This window comes from Pseudophryne corroboree, chromosome 8 (assembly GCF_028390025.1).
Source record: "Pseudophryne corroboree isolate aPseCor3 chromosome 8, aPseCor3.hap2, whole genome shotgun sequence".
Lineage (NCBI taxonomy): Eukaryota > Metazoa > Chordata > Amphibia > Anura > Myobatrachidae > Pseudophryne > Pseudophryne corroboree.
In genome coordinates this window covers 34,761,938-34,779,357 of record NC_086451.1, presented here as the reverse complement: position 1 = coordinate 34,779,357, position 17,420 = coordinate 34,761,938, and the positions used below count along the sequence as shown (strand labels likewise).

Here is a 17,420-nt window from a genome sequence, read left to right as displayed (position 1 = left end):
GCATAGGCTGTCTATTGCTGCTGCTGTGGCATAATCTCTCCCCCCTGCAGCTGCGCTACAAGTAATAGGGACAGGGAAACTCCTGACTGCCCAGCATGAGCCCACTAGTTAGTAGAGGGCTGTTTTACAGGGACAGACCGCGGCAGTAGTGTGCACTGTCCGCGGTCTGAGTGATCAGAGGCGCCGGCATCCTCCCCCCCCCTGCTACCCTTAGTGTGTGCAGGGAGCGCTGGCAGTGCTGAGCTGCCGGCCGTTATTGAGACAGACCGCGGCAGCAGTGAACGCTGTCCGCGGTCTGAGGGAGCAGTTACCTTCCCCTAAGCGACGGAGCCTCCGGCCGTTACAGGGACAGACCGCGGCAGCACTGAACGCTGTCCGCGGTCTGATTGCAGGCAGGGAGCGTTGAGAACGGCGCTTGCAGCGGCCGTCCAGCGCGTCCCTCTGAGCGGCGCCAGGACTAGGGGAGCTGATAACAGCGGTGGCGGGGACGGAGCAGCGGCTCGGGCGACGCACATAGCAGTACCCCCACACGGCGGGGCGGCAGCGTGAGCTGACCGCCCCTGTCATAAATACCTGGGTTCCTGTGCTCTGACGGGGCTTCTACAGCAAGCTCCGTTCTGCATTCTCAGCTGAAGGTAGCTGATGTACTTGGACTCTGACGGGGCTTCTTCCAAGCGCCGTCCAGTCCTTTCTGCAGTCTCAGCTGTTGTTAACTGAGCTGCTTGTGGCTGTGAGGGGGCTCCTTTGTGAGGCCCGACACGCCAAGAGCTGCACGCAGCAGCTTCTATAATCCCGTACCCAGAGCTTTTGTGTAAGCTTGGAAGGGATTGTAATGTATAAAAAAGAAAAACAAAAATGTTTAAAAGTAAAAAATGTATGTCCCCCTCTGGAGGTCCACACTTGTGCTTCCTATCCATGTGAGCACCGAAAAAACACTGGTATTCTGGGAATATGGAGGGGAGGAGAGTTACTGAAATTTGAATATTCAGTGCCCAGTCCTTGCTAACACCGTCCATATCCCAAGAGTACTCCAGTGACCCCTAGTGGATGAAAAAGAAACTTTGCTTACCACTTACAACAAAGATACAGCAATCCGGACAAGACTTCAACAGATGCCCAAGGACAATCACACACATTATCATATGAATGTATTTATAACACGTTTCTTATCTTCATCTCTACGATCTTCAGGTAGTGACACACATAGTCGACAGGTGATATAGGTACCTATATTAGCACTCACATATTTCCCCCCTCCATGTATCATCAACTAATGTGCACCCCATTTGTTGGAGCTAAAAGCCAAAAAGAGCTCGGTAGTGTTTGTTAGCCCACTCACAGACCCTTAATACAGGATAAGAAGGATTTAATGTATACTTCGCAATACCTCGAAGCTTGTCTAGAACATGTACGGCACGATGATACATGACCCCTCAGACATGAATTTCATACATACATGCTTTTACTATCCCACTAGGTCATACATTTCCCACCTTCTCCTCTCCTCCCTCCACCCAATCATTTATAGGTATTTCATTGTATTGAATATTTTTCTGCTTAATTGTTTAGATAGTGGCAGTTATTGTTGACTGCCAAAGGGTGGACTGTCAAAATCGAAAAATATCATGATGCATATCCTTTTGTACTAACCCCATGCACATGCCCGCTGCGCGTGCACTCGCTCTGCCGTGTGCGCATATCCGCACTTTGCGTAACGGAGCTTCCACGGCCATGCGCCTTGGCGCGTGGTGTGCGCATTTACGGTAGAGTTTGTGAGCGTGTAGCGTGCGACTCGATTGTAGCATATTTAACCTAAATAGTGCATTTTGTAGTTAATATTCCCCTAGACCATGTCAGCGAGTATGATTAGTTTAAACTGTTCCTGGACAGAGAGATTCCTCTTTGCATGATAGGAAGGGTCAGATAAAGGTTGAAAGGTGGTGTCTAGTATCCAGCTGTAGGGTATTTTAAGGGTAACATTCCGGTGTTAGTTAGGAAAGGATCGCTCGCTCCTGCGTATAGTTATGTACAGAAGTAGATTATGAACATTAACTGTATTTGCTGTAAATTACACATGCGGCGGGAATCCTGAGGATACCTCCCACCAGAGCAGTTGGGGAAAGACACAGCCCACCTGTTCAAACCCACCTATGACCTTTCTTGTAATGTAGAGACACATCCCTGTGTCCAATGAACAATGAGATACAGGTATCATTGTATTGTAAATGTATGTTGTGTATATAAAGACCACTGTTGCCTGGCCAGCCTGATGTCTCTGAAGGCTTTCTACCTGATAGCTGAGGCCTGGATTCCAGGTCGCGCATGCAAAAGATTCCCCACGTATGTATATTTCTCTATAGCCATTGTTCATGTTATTCTCTGTTATTATGTTAGATTTCTATGTTAGTTTGTAGTGTATGATTTGTACTGTTTTTTCCCTTTTACTCTGAATAATCCACGGCAGTGTTAGAGCTGCTGCGGTTATAACCAAACCCGGTGTTGTGTTTTCACTTTCCTGCAAAGGGCTCTCTTAGCGTCTAAATCGCTCAAACTGCATACACATTGTTAAGGTTTTTAAGCGTTACATCATTACAATATTTGACTACTAAGGTTTAGAGTATAAGTATATTCTTACTGTGTTTTATTGTCAAAGGTTTAAAGGTTATCAACTGTGTGTGCGCCCGCTGTGTGTATTCCGTACACCCAGCGCAGCGTGTGTACGCCAAGTGCGTACCACGTGCGGGACTCTGTACGCAAATAGCGTACAAAGTGCGTAGCACGTGGTCTAGCGGCCATAGCGGCTCCACGGTAATAGTGTATAGCTTTATGTTTAAAGATAATAATTGACATTATCAGCACTAACTGGGGTTCTCCGTCACTTTACGAAGAAAGCGACACAAAAAAACAGTCCAAAAACTCATGTCGACCTTTTCACCTGTCGACCTAGTACACGTCGACCTAATTCCCATGTCAGCCTAGTGCATGTCAACCTAATGCCCATGTCAACATTCAGTGGTCGACCCATACCCTTCCCCAGAAGGCGAATGCACAGATGCACCGAGATCCGGGTTGCTTCAGGACAACCTAACCCATCGATTGGATTACCGTAGCCTTTTCCAAGGGAAGGAACACTCTCTGAGACTCTGTGTCCAGTATCATTCACAGGAAAGGAAGCCTCTGTGTCGGTTCCAGGTGAGATTTTGGTAGGTTCAGAATCCACCTGTGATCCAGGAGTAGTCTGGTTGAGAGGCCAATGCTGTCCAACAACCGCTCCCTGGACGATGCCTTTATCAGAAGATCGTCTTACGTTCACTCCCTGTTTGTGGAGTAGAAACATCATCTCTGCCATCACTTTGGTGAACACTCTCGGTGCCATGGAGAGACCAAATGGCAGGGCCTGGAACTAGTAGTGACAGTCCTGTAGTGCAAATCGTAGATAAGCCTGATGAGGCGGCCAGATCGGAATGTGAAGGTAAGCATCCTTGATATCCAGAGACACTAGGAATTCCCCTTCCTCCAGACCTGAGATCACCGCTCTCAGAGACGCCATCTTGAATTTGAACACTCGGAAGTACGGGTTCAACGACTTGAGGTTCAAAATCGGTCTTACCGAACCGTCCGGTTTCGGTACTACAATCAAGTTGGAATAAAACCCCTTGTTTTGCAGATGAGGTGGAACTGGAACAATGACCTGAGTATGTACCAGTTTTTGAATGGCGTCCTGTAAAGTTATACTTACCTCTTGCGAAACTGGTAAGCCTGATTTGAAGAATCTGTGAGGTGGGAGCCCCTGGAACTCCAGTCTGTAGCCCTGGGAAATAAGATCTATTACCCAGGGATCCTGGCACGAACTTGTCCAGATTTGAGTGAAGAATTTTAGTCAGGCTCCCACCTGCCAGCCTTCCAGGTATCGCGGTCCAACATCATGCTGAAGGTTTTGAGGGAGCAAAGCCTGAGCTCTGTTCCTGAGAACCGGCAGTTGCTGGTTTGCGTGGTTTACATCTAGCGCCTCTGGTGGCCGTAGGAGAACCTCTGGATTTGCCCCTAAACTTGGCCGTCCAAAAGGACTGCAAATTGGAACCTGAGTAAGCCTTCCTGGCTGGGGGAGCTGCAGAAGGAAGATACGTACACTTACCCGCAGTAGCTTTGAAGAGCCATTTGTCTAGTTCCTCTACAAAGAAGGCCTCACCTGTGAAGGGTAGGCCTTCCACACCTTTCCTGGAGTCCGTATCAGCACTCCACTGGCGTAGCCATAAGCCCCTGCATGCTGACACTGCCATAGCAGTGGTACGTGCATTAAGCAAGCCTATTTCTTTTATGGCTTCCACCATAAAGTTTGCTGAGTCCTGTGTATGTTTCAGGAAAATAATCTCCCCTTGAGGCAAGGTATCCAACCCCTCAATTAGGATACCTGACCATTTGACAATGGCTTTAGTAATCCACCCACATGCTATAGTGGGTCTCTGGGCCACCCCTGCAGCTGTATACAAGGATTTGAGTGTGGTCTCAATTCCACAATCAGCCATGTCTTTCAGGGAGGCTGCACCCGGGACAAGCAATACAATTTTTTCGTGACAGCCTGGATACTGATGCATCCACTATCGTTGGATTTTCCCATTTTTCCTATCCTCAGGGTATTTAGTTCACTTGACACAGGAAAAGTGGCTGAGGATTTCTTTTTTATATTAAAATAAGATTACTCACTCTCCTCTGACACCTTATCAGGGTAATGCAGAACTTCTCTGATAGCCTCTATGAGAGCCTCTATTCCCTGTGACAGAGTAGCCTCACCCACCTCCGAGTCTACCAACCCCTCCTCCATATCTGACCCTTCATCATCAGAATGTAGGATATGGGCCAAAGTACGTTTTTGCGGACAAATGGTAGGGTCATCGATTGACATAAGTATTGCGTCTTTTCCTCTTTGCGGGACAATTTAGTAGAAATATTTGAAATAATTCCCTTAATGGAGTCCAGCCATGCTGGCTCTGCCCCGCTAGCCTGGGAGAGTACACTGCACTGAGTACACACTAGTGAACCCCCTTGAGAAGAGGAACACTGTGCCTTACATGAAACTTTTTGCCTGACATATTGTAACAGTGACAGCACACACACACAGGAAAAGGTTAAATGCACCATTAACCCATAAAGAGCCTTTCCAGGGAGAGACAGATATAGTATGGAGCCAGCACACAGCGCCCTTACCGCTAATGTCAAGATTAGCCGGGTCGCAGACTAAGATTAGGAACTCGGTACAGTAATAATCGTTCCCGCCCTGCTATGACCCCCTGGTAACGCTTGAGGTAATCTGGAGTCTCTCCAGAGGAGCTGAGCTGCAGAGGGAAAATGGCGCTGGTGAGCTGCTGGATCCGCTCATAATGAAGTCCCGCGCCCTTCAATGGCCCGCGGTCTTCCCACTCTTTTTTATACTAGCTGAGGTAATTTTGTGCCTAAAATGGAGTCAGCCCCTTTAAAGTCTGTAATGCCAGTCTGGGTACTGTGTACACATAGAGGGTACCGAGACTCAGTTCACCCCCTCAGAAGCTGTGCGTCTGCACTGTGTACCGAGTCTGGAGACCCAGCCGCCCCATGTAGAAGCTGTGCATCTCCGTACCCTCATGCCGCCATAATGGGTGGCGACTCGCTAACCGGGACGCCGGCTTAGTACTCACCACTCTTCTATCTTCTGGCTCTGTTAGGGGTGGAGGCTTGCTGCGGGAATGTACTATTGCTTTGTTGGGGCTTGCGAATAGTTCCCTCGGGAGCTAGTGTCCTGTCAGCGGGGAACGGGACCATTAACCCTTCAAGAGGTTGGGCCATTCCCCCCCACTAAGTTCCACGAAGCAGGCAGGCTGGTGCCATGCAGTCCTGCCTGAAAATAAACATATAAAATATATGCAGAAAACTCTTCAGGAGCTTCCAGAGACGTAACCGGCTCCTCCTGGCACATTTTCTAAACAGAGTCTGGTAGGAGGGGCATAGAGGGAGGAGCCAGCGCACACTATAAAATTCTTTAAGTGCCCAAGGCTCCTAGTGGACCCGTCTATACCCATGGTACTAAATGGATTCCCAGTATCCTCCAGGGCGTAAGAGAAAAACTATTGTTCGGGTAATTTTGTTAAATTTTACCAAATTTGTCTGACCGACCATTGTCTGTTTTCCATTGTTTGGGAATAAATGGTCGATTGTAGTTTTTTTTTTTTTTTCACCCAATGCATTTAGCCCCCACTTTTTGCTCCCGAAAAAATTATCTATTTTTGGGCAAAAACACCTAGAATCTAAGATAAATTCACAGACCCTTGTGTTTTCACTGTCAAGATTTGAAAAAAAAATGAGTTATTTATCATGGATTTGTTATTGGAGCCTGCAGAGGTCCTGAAAACAGTTACCAGACAATAGCTGCTGGCGGCTGCGCTTTGGGGCTAACTGGATAGCATTGAGGGATCAATCACCCCGCGGTAAATTACATTAGCTAATTGAATTCCCCCCTATGGCTGACTACTATGCAAACAGAGGAGGTATTTACAAATAGCCTTACCATACTATCCCTTTAAACCGGGACATTCATGAATTACACAGATTCTGTGGCTGGCTGACTTCAAGCCTGCATTTCCCCTGAATTAGCCACAGATCCTGTGTAATCCATACATTGTACAGACTGAGCCACTATGTCATCTATCAATCTGCTAGGACCTAGTGACATTAGTGCCCGACATCCAGTATTGCGATACGCTACTCTCATTAATCAGTCAACAAAAGAGATGGCTCCTCCGAATGCTCGGTGACTGTAAAGACCCCAATATGGGTTGTGAGGGAACAAGTGGATTATGTGCACAATATCCTCTGCTCATCTACCCTGGGGCCTTGGAGATGGGATTAAGAATGCAACTGGCTCCATGTAAAACTATTGTTTATGTTCCCTTATTTTTCGGGGGGATAGCCCTATTCAGTCAGTCGGTTGGTCGCAGCCATACTTGACATCAGATATGTCCACAAAAGCGTGGCTGGTCAGCCCTGAAACGACGCAGCGCTAATGACTCCTTTGGGGGCTCAGTGGTAAAGGCTGATATTGTGGATGAGTATTTTCTAGTGAAACTATATATAGAAGCTATGGCAGGAGGGATGTTCCCAGGCTGTGAGGGAATCCAGGGTTTCTATAGCAACCCATTCCTTGCTGCCACAATACGAGGAGAATCCGGGCGTGCGGATCGCTCTCTGTGCCGAAGGCGATGTTACAGTAAGATCATCAGATGTAACAAAGCCTGTCTGAAGGCAGCCGAGAGCTGGAACGTGATTCTTAAACCAGTTTCCCTATTTTAAAAGTCAAGCACTCTACACAACAATCAGTAATGCGATTTATATAATTGCCCCTGCACTCGCTTTTCCAATTCTTTGCAAATGGCCGGGACTGTAGTAAGACACCAAACCGTGCACACAATGTATTTTCATTTATTTTGTCAGGTACTCAATGAGATAAAGCAGAACAGTCCTGAACTGTGAATGTTATTCCCATCCAGAGACCACGGGCACATGACAAGGTGGATGTCCATTTGTGCGTGATGACTATACCGGGCCAAACGGAGGTCAGGGATCACCAGGGAGCCTGGACGAGGGACGCCTAACATCCAGCCGTCCAAAATCTGAACAGGGAATCTTATATACTATACTGAACGTAGCTTTTGCCTGGCAGCCATCCCTATCAGGGGAGTTATTACTGTCCACTCTGTTTGTAGAAAGCCGATGGGCATCCGTGTGTATCAATATAGATTTTATAAGGATTGTAAACGGCCCGGAGAACGGGAGATGCAGGTTTGCGCTGCTGGATCTGGTCAATGGAGACAAAGCATCTACCGATCATCTGACGGCAAAACTGGTCCAACAGATCAGCACCGAATACAGTACATAAAAATCTGTACCCAAAGGTCGCAGCACTTTGGAGCTGGGAATAGCAGAAACCCCTTTATAAACTGGGTTTGTAACATTAATCCAGATAGACCCAGAACAAAAAGGTACCTCGTTGCAGCAAGGATTTTCCCGGTCCCATGATATAAACACGGAGGCACCGATGTTCAGCTGATCAATTTCCCAGGATTTAGTGCTAGAACCGGTGACATCACTTTATTCCTCTTGTTCCGATAGGCTTCATTCTCTTCCCACAGCACACCCCTCTCCCCTCTGTGCAGGAGCTGGTTCCCCGCTGAGCTATGGATCTGGGAAAGGGGCACTCCAGCCCTGCCCCTCCCATCTCCCAAATCTTTCAAATGAAACAAATGTAATATGACAAGCAATTGCCTGCACACATTCCTGTAGAAAGAATGAAATAATTGTGCCTGTCAAGAGTCATTAATAACAAGATGAAATTCTGGGAGAGGGGTCACTGTAGGGGCAAAGGGACCTTTTTTGCCTGTAGGACGGGGGTCAAGGAAGCAGGCACAAGTAAGGGAGAGGGGCTGGAATGAGTTTCACAATTCTGGAAACGGAACCGTTTTGCATACAATTAAAAAAATTAATGGTAGGAAGTACCTTATCACTTCAACCGTGAAGGGAAGGGGCCCGACATATAATTGGGGACAAAGCAACTACTAAACAAATGCACTACAAAACAACACAAAACAAAAATGGTAAATTCAAAAAGTTTTTTTTTTTTTTTTTTTTAACCTCTTCCTGAATAAAACCAATAATTTCCTGCTTCCCCCCTCGATGAACTTATTTCAACTGGGGAATTCCAGTTATGTTGGTGTGGTTAGACTGTCCACCCGTGGCACCATTGCCGCCGCCCAATTTTACTGCCAAACGCACTCAAGCCATGGTAAAAGCAATCCCTAAAACTTAGGGACTTAAAATATGAATGTAGAGAAGAGGGAAAAAAGGTGCTATTATACGTGGCAGGTCTTGTTCTGCCAAGAAAACGCTTGTGGCAATATAAAGGAACACTGAGCACGACCAATCGGTGGAAACAAAATTGCTGCAGTCAGACACATGCCGTTAATGGTAACTTATAACACCAAGAGGAAAATGAGCTGGCCCTTCAAGTTCTTTAGTGAATTAGACTGCAAGAGACCTGGTGGAAGTGTGTAGTGAGTTATCAAGCAGCATGTGGTTTAGTGCAGAGTAACCGTCGTTATGTTTTTGGTTTGTACATTATGTGAATGAGGACAACCATCCCTGCTCACCCCGGGGTGGATTCCTGCTATTCATAAGCGGTGACCAGGAATGGATGTTCTCCTTCAGGTCTCCTTTAGGTCCAAGTACATAATGAGGAATCTTCGCAGGATAATAGGAGCAGATCTCTCCTGAATGTGACCATAAGCCAGGGATACACCCCTTAGTGTTCCTCTCCCAAGCCCAGCTCTGGATAAGGAGATATGATCAAGATTTCTTGTAGGAAGAGGACAAGGAGTAGGTGGAAAGTCAGGTGGACCCACTGGTTCTTCTTCACATAGAACTCTTGTTCTCCAGCTGTGAGCATCACCATACCAAAGAACAAGGTTGTGCTGGCTCTAGATTGAACATGAGTTGAAAGAAGCAGAGATCAGGACCCATGGCAGAGAATGAGAAGTTTATCTTGACGGGCAACCTAGAGCTCTTCATATTCCTCGCCTGAACGTGGCCTGCTGGGTACACCGCCCCCGAGAAAAGCCTCCAGTTCATCAAATTCATCTTTCCCCTTGCTCTTCTTGGGCTTTTTCTTCTTCTCCTCTTTTCCTTCCTTTCCCTCTTCTTTCTCTTTGCTTTTCTTATGTTTATTTTTTTTCTTGGTCGTTTTTTCTTCTTCTGGAGCCTGTTGGGAGAAAGGGGAAAGCTCAGGTGGGATTGAAGAGATGAAACAACAAAGATTGAGAACCTCAATCCATCCGCAATTAAGGAAAAGGATGTCAGGTCACGTCCTGCTATAATCCTGATTACACCCTTACCCGTTATAAAAAGGAGTAGAATTTGGGGTTCTTACTGCCTCCCCCCCCACTCAGGAACCATGGTCTCATGGTTAGAAACTAGTTGGCCTGCTCTTTCAGAGGAAACTAGAAGTCATCACAAACTAAACTTAGAATAAAGATCTATAGATGGCGTTTCCTGTGATATCAGACAGTTAAAGGAACATAACAATATTTCCAGGGCTGTTGTGCGCTTACATTACACGACACAGATCACAAGTTATTTCCCCGCCCACTTTGCATGTGTAGGTCTCCGGGAACATGGCACATGCCCCTTGTTCCCGAGGACTTCTCTACTGTGCATGCGCACATTACCAGGAAAAAAAAGTCAACTGCAACCATTTTCCCAGTGATTCCTGTCTGCAATGCTGGCCGACCCGGAACTCCAGAGAGGCAAGAATAATTATATGGGAGCAGGCTGTGGCGATGTGGGCCGCACACTCTTAATGAATCACAATATAGGATGCGTTACCTCTTTGCTCTTCTTCTTCTTTTTAGTTTTCTCCTTGGTGATCTTGTTCCCCTTGTCTGGAATATAAAAGCAGGAAATACAAGTGAAAAACAAACAAACAATCAGAAACCAGGGATCCAGGACAGCTAGGACTTGTACATAAATAGCAGGGCTGGTGAGGCAGTCCAGCAAATGTATCTGCAGTAGAAGGGTCACCTTCCTCGCCGTCCTTTGTCACTTGATCATCAAATCCCAGACCAAACAAGTCAGCGTCTTCTCTCATCTTGAAGGTGGGCAGGATGGGCTTGGCTGTTGGTGGAGGTTGAGAGGAGCCCGTCTCTTCACTGGAGCTGTCAGACAGGTTATTCAGCACCGGGAACACTTCCTACATGAACAAAGCCTTAATTCATCACTAGGAACAACTGAGGAGATATTCTCCATACAGATTTGTATCACTCAATTCTAGCAACAAGACAAAAAAATAAAATTAATCACAGAGAATTAAACAGTTTCAAGTTGCAAAGGAAGCCTGTCCCTAACGCTTAGTCCTGCTCGTTGCAATATTTCCATTGGGTGCTCTGACTCACCTGCGTTTTAGAAACCGGGTTTGAATCTTCACTGTCAAAGTCAGGGTCATCCATGACAAAAGAGAGCATCTGAGTGGCAATCGGACCCTCTGGATCGCTCTCTGAGTCCTCCACGATCTTGGCTTTGCCTTTCTTGGTTTTGGTGCCTGGCTGGCTCGCCAAGAGTGCCGGGTTCTGCTTATCAGGGCCAGATTGAGGAGCAGATGGTTGAGGGGCTTTCCTGAAATATGGCAATATCAGTCATCAGCAAGTCTCCAACATCATCCTCAAAATTAATTCCTTAAATCCTGCAAGCTCAAGAGCCCTTCTTGAAAGTAATATTTTCCAGCCAAAACCTGACGCCTAGTACTCCCGTGAAGTTCAGGTCTTAAAATCTGTCGCTTATGGAAGCAGGTCATTCTGCTTATGAACTAATATTCAAGGGCTTACACTTCAAATAATGAACAAATGTCAGTGTGAGGAAAAGGGAAGTTGCGGGGCTATATTAGGACAACACAGCTCCTTTCTTGCGTCGGCAAGGAGTTTGTGAGCTGATAACACAACGTCTAGCAACTTGCTTACAAAGAGATTACCAGCTGGCAGGAGACGGGGAACTATCAATCAGCCAATTAATACCAATCAATACGTCACTAAAATGTGGAGAACGCTTCCCAGACAATTTCCGAAAGGCACCTGCCAAGTCGCGGCTCTACTTTATGTCCTCTGGACATCAGCCACCTAATTCCCTGCAAGCAATTGGCGCGTTGGCGGAAGTTATTCTGAAGCCAACAGTCATTCTCTGGTCCCCACGGGCCGGCAGACTGTGCGATAATAGGTTAATGCAGTATAGCTTGGTTACATAGCTGTGTAGGGACACCAAGCAAGAGCAGAAAGCCACTGTAATGAACAAGGGTGATGCCACTGTGACACTATTGCCCCTAGTCCACACTTCTTTAAAATGTAAAGTGTCAGGCTCCCTACAGCCATCGGTCTATACCCCGGTGTCAGCATGTTCCAGTGTCCCCTAGTGGCTGATTGAGAAAATCAAATAACACGAAAGGAATGATGTAGTCAAATACCACAGTACGTTGATATTTAAACCAATACAGTGTGACGGGAACATTAAACACTAATTTGATGACCATGGACAATGCTGCACACTGTAAATGTATCTCCTACTACATCGCTCACCATGTATATATCTCTGTGTCAACGTCTTCATCTCCTGCGATGTGCACGGCCGGAGTAGGCCCCTCCTCATCGCTGGACAGGACGATGTTCTTACTAGGGATGACAGCGAGTGTAGGTTTTGCGGCTACCCGGTCGTCAAGATCCAAGTCATCCTGAAAGCCAGCAACCATAGGGTTTGTGCCAGGCACATCCCCGTCGCTGCAACGAGACAGGCAATGTTACATGATGGAAGGAGCTTGTCTGAGCCGTGACACAGCAAAAGGGAAATAAGGCAAGAGAAAGACTGCATCACACAACACAACAGGGTCAATGCAATGAGGTGTGAGTTGGGTCCTGCGGGCCGCTCTCACGGCGAACTCACACCGCAAACTGCTTTTACATATTCTTTATTTCATGCGCATCCCCCTCAACAGGATAAAAGGTTTAGCTTATGGTACACATGTATCACTAGAAGTATTACTTTTAACCCATAAATTATTCCCAACAGGTGCCAGTCTCATCCATTTTATTTGCGTTATTTTATTTAATTTTCTGTTTTGTACTCCTTGGTGGTTGATTTTTTTTTCTATATGGTCCTGCTTTCTCAGGTTATGGGGTCCAAGATGGTTCCCCTACTTTTTCACATCTCTATAAATTAATGTGAGAGCAAAGTCATCTCTTAAACAGTAGGATAAACGTACTACTCATATAATAATCATAGCTCAGACTAGAATATATAGACTCTGCCCCTACATAACGTGACTTACTATGTACGGTAATACTCTTAGCTCAGACTAGAATACACAGGCTCTGCTCCTACACAACGTGACTTACTATGTACGGTAATACTCTTAGCTCAGACTAGAGTACACAGGCTCTGCCCCTACACAACGTGACTTACTATGGACGGTAACACTCATAGCTCACACTAGAGTACACAGGCTCTGCCCCTACACAACGTGACTTACTATGTACAGTAATGATAGCTCACACTAGAGTACACAGGCTCTGCCCCTACACAACGTGACTTACTATGGACGGTAACACTCAAAGCTCACACTAGAGTACACAGGCTCTGCCCCTACACAACGTGACTTACTATGGACGGTAACACTTATAGCTCACACTAGAGTACACAGGCTCTGCCCCTACACAACGTGACTTACTATGGATGGTAATACTCATAGCTCAGACTAGAGTACACGGGCTCTGCCCCTACACAACGTGACTTACTATGTACGGTAATACTCTTAGCTCAGACTAGAATACACAGGCTCTGCTCCTACACAACGTGACTTACTATGTACGGTAATACTCTTAGCTCAGACTAGAGTACACAGGCTCTGCCCCTACACAACGTGACTTACTATGGACGGTAACACTCATAGCTCACACTAGAGTACACAGGCTCTGCCCCTACACAACGTGACTTACTATGTACAGTAATGATAGCTCACACTAGAGTACACAGGCTCTGCCCCTACACAACGTGACTTACTATGGACGGTAACACTCAAAGCTCACACTAGAGTACACAGGCTCTGCCCCTACACAACGTGACTTACTATGGACGGTAACACTTATAGCTCACACTAGAGTACACAGGCTCTGCCCCTACACAACGTGACTTACTATGGATGGTAATACTCATAGCTCAGACTAGAGTACACGGGCTCTGCCCCTACACAACGTGACTTACTATGGACGGTAATACTCATAGCTCAGACTAGAGTACACAGGCTCTACTCCTACACAACGTGACTTACTATGGACGGTAATACTCATAGCTCACACTAGAGTACACAGGCTCTGCTCCTACACAACGTGACTTACTATGGACGGTAATACTCATAGCTCACACTAGAGTACACGGGCTCTGCCTCTACACAACGTGACTTACTATGGACGGTAATACTCATAGCTCAGACTAGAGTACACAGGCTCTACTCCTACACAACGTGACTTACTATGGACGGTAATACTCATAGCTCACACTAGAGTACACGGGCTCTGCCCCTACACAACGTGACTTACTATGGACGGTAATACTCATAGCTCAGACTAGAGTACACAGGCTCTACTCCTACACAACGTGACTTACTATGGACGGTAATACTCATAGCTCACACTAGAGTACACAGGCTCTGCCCCTACACAACGTGACTTACTATGGATGGTAATACTCATAGCTCAGACTAGAGTACACAGGCTCTGCCCCTACACAACGTGACTTACTATGGACGGTAATACTCATAGCTCACACTAGAGTACACGGGCTCTACCCCTACACAACGTAACTTACTATGGATGGTAATACTCATAGCTCAGACTAGAGTACACAGGCTCTGCCCCTACACAACGTGACTTACTATGGACGGTAATACTCATAGCTCACACTAGAGTACACAGGCTCTGCCCTTACACTACGAGATTAACTGTACCTGTCGCTCTGTCTCCTGTGTCTCAGGGTCGCTCTCTCCTGCTCTCTGTGAGCAGAACCGTCCTCCAGGAAGCTGCGATCTAAGCTGTCTTCCGGAACAAAGTCTTCCACACTCTGGACTTTTACAGGCTGCTCGGCTGACGCCACGATCTCTGCTGACGGAGGAGTACAACACAGGGTCAGTAAGTTAGGATAATGGAGATTATATCAAAAGGTTATCTACAAAAAAGATAAACCATGAAGTTACAACAGGGATAACTTGGTGACAATCGCGTAGACGCCATACTGTGATATAACACTTATACATATCACACAATAGAGACATGATCAAGTCTGGAAGCACCTCTGGCCGGAGGGTTCTCCGGTGTGTTGGAACCAAAGAGCCGAGACATGAACCCACGCTTCTGCTGAGGTTGCTGGGACAAAGGGGGAGAGGACACGGTGCAGGGAGATGGGCTGGGGACTTCAGGAGTGTCTGATTCTGGAGGCGGGGGTGAAGCAGCCTGGGCAGGAGATGCTGGTAACACAGATGGCATCTGAAGAGGGGTTCCAGGGCTGGAGCTATCAGGAGAGCCAGAGTTTACTGGGACCACCGGAGACTGGGAGCCAGGCGATGGGCTTTGTCCGTTGGTTGCCGCAGGAGAAGCTAGACGTTTGTTATTCTCCAACATTTCCAGGAATCTGGGGAGGACATACGGGAAAGATGAGAGAAAACGAGACAAACACCTCTCTGACAGATTGTGCTGATACGGGAGACATCGTGAATCACACAGAAGCATGGAGAGAGAGAATATCATCTCGCTAATGAGTCCAGAGTGAGTGGAAAGACGCTGTATATGTCTGGAGGTGCCAGCTCAAAACATAATGAGATCGAGAATAAATACTGTACACTTCTGTGAGATATGTAAGCTGCTGGTGTCTAAATACTTTTACTACTTAAAACAAATTCCCATTGGTAATCGAAACTAAGACTGCGGCTTCCCGCTACCTCCATTCCCCTCCTCACATCATGTCACTGCCCCTGTCACACGCAGCCCTGTCCTCACTGACACATCACTCATCTCCTGATATACTCTGTGCTGCTGGGGACCCTGCTCCTCCCACTATACAACTCTCAGTCTGTGGTTTTCTGCTGCCTCCATTCCCCTCCTCACATCATGTCACATGCAGCACTGCCCTCACTGACACACCACTCGTCTCCTGATATACTCTGTGCTGCTGGGGACCCTGCTCCTACCACTATATAACTCTCAGTCTGTGGTTTTCTGCTGCCTCCATTCCCCTCCTCACATCATGTCACTTCCCCTGTCACATGCAGCTCTGTCCTCACTGACACATCACTCATCTCCTGATATACTCTGTGCTGCTGGGGACCCTGCTCCTCCCACAATATAACTCTCAGCCTGTGGCTTCCTGCTGCCTCCATTCCCCTCCTCACACCATGTCACTGCCCCTGTCACATGCAGCCCTGTCCTCACTAACGTGTCACTCATTTCCTGATATACTCTGTGCTGCTGGGGACCCTGCTCCTCCCACTACATAACTCTCAGCCTGTGGCTTCCTGCTGCCTCCATTCCCCTCCTCACATCATGTCACTGCCCCTGTCACATGCAGCCCTGTCCTCACTAACGTGTCACTCATCTACTGATATACTCTGTGCTGCTGGGGACCCTGCTCTTCCCACTATATAACTCTCAGTCTGTGGCTTCCTGCTGCTTCCATTCCCCTCCTCACATCATGTCACTGCCCCAGTCACATGCAGCCCTGTCCTCACTGACACATCACTCATCTCCTGATATACTCTGTGCTGCTGGAGACCCTGGTCCTAGCACTATATAACTCTCAGTCTGTGGCTTCCTGCTGCCTCCATTCCCCTCCACACATCATGTCACTGCCTCTGTCACATGCAGCCCTGTCCTCACTGACACATCACTCATCTCCTGATATACTCTGTGCTGCTGGGAACCCTGCTCCTCCTATTATATAACTCTCAGTCTGTGGCTTCCTGTTGCCTCCATTCCCCTCCTCACATCATGTCACTGCCCTGTCAAGTAATAACATGTAACATGAAAGAACAGGTCATCGCCTCCCCCTACTCCTCTCATTCTGCTGGGACCTATCTGAGGATCTGACAGCTGGCTACATGTTGCTACACCCATGCACACTTCCACAGTTAGGACATTCTGGATGAGGTGAATACTACCTGTAAGGTGATCAGACTTATGCACATGAATAAATCAAAGCAAATGAAACAAATGCTGCAACACAACGTAATAACAACATGTAACAACACACAGCACAGCGTGAGCAATAACTACATACATGTGATAGCACAGCGTGTGAGCAATAACTACATACATGTGATAACACAGCACAGCGTGTGAGCAGTAACTACATACACGTGATAACACACAGCACCGCATGTGAGCAATAACTACATACACGTGATAACACACAGCACAGCGTGTGAGCAGTAACTACATACATGTGATAACACACAGCATAGCGTGTGAGCAGTAACTACATACACGTGATAACACACAGCACCGCATGTGAGCAATAACTACATACACGTGATAACACACAGCACCGCATGTGAGCAATAACTACATACACGTGATAACACACAGCACCGCATGTGAGCAATAACTACATACACGTGATAACACACAGCACCGCATGTGAGCAATAACTATACACGTGATAACACACAGCACAGCGTGGGAGCAATAACTATACACGTGATAACACACAGCACAGCGTGAGCAATAACTACATACATGTGATAACACACAGCACAGCGTGAGCAATAACTACATACATGTGATAACACACAGCACAGCGTGTGAGCAGTAACTACA

At 47.0% G+C, this 17,420-nt stretch overlaps 1 protein-coding gene across 3 annotated transcripts in view; it reads right to left on the bottom strand.

The window, feature by feature from the left end:
- Nucleotides 1–7,433: 7,433 nt before the first annotated feature.
- Nucleotides 7,434–17,420, bottom strand: part of RABL6 (RAB, member RAS oncogene family like 6) — a 47,910-nt gene continuing 37,923 nt past the window's right edge. For 2 of the 3 annotated variants that reach the window (XM_063936239.1, XM_063936240.1), the window contains exons 10-16: nucleotides 14,903–15,240; nucleotides 14,561–14,714; nucleotides 12,141–12,338; nucleotides 10,971–11,190; nucleotides 10,600–10,768; nucleotides 10,405–10,460; nucleotides 7,434–9,781 (exon numbers count right to left, since the gene is read on the bottom strand). In XM_063936239.1, coding sequence (XP_063792309.1) covers nucleotides 9,578–9,781; nucleotides 10,405–10,460; nucleotides 10,600–10,768; nucleotides 10,971–11,190; nucleotides 12,141–12,338; nucleotides 14,561–14,714; nucleotides 14,903–15,240 — 1,339 coding nt within the window. In that variant the 3' untranslated portion in view covers nucleotides 7,434–9,577. The remainder of the gene's footprint in view (nucleotides 9,782–10,404; nucleotides 10,461–10,599; nucleotides 10,769–10,970; nucleotides 11,191–12,140; nucleotides 12,339–14,560; nucleotides 14,715–14,902; nucleotides 15,241–17,420) is intronic. The other variant, XM_063936241.1, reaches the window with a different exon arrangement.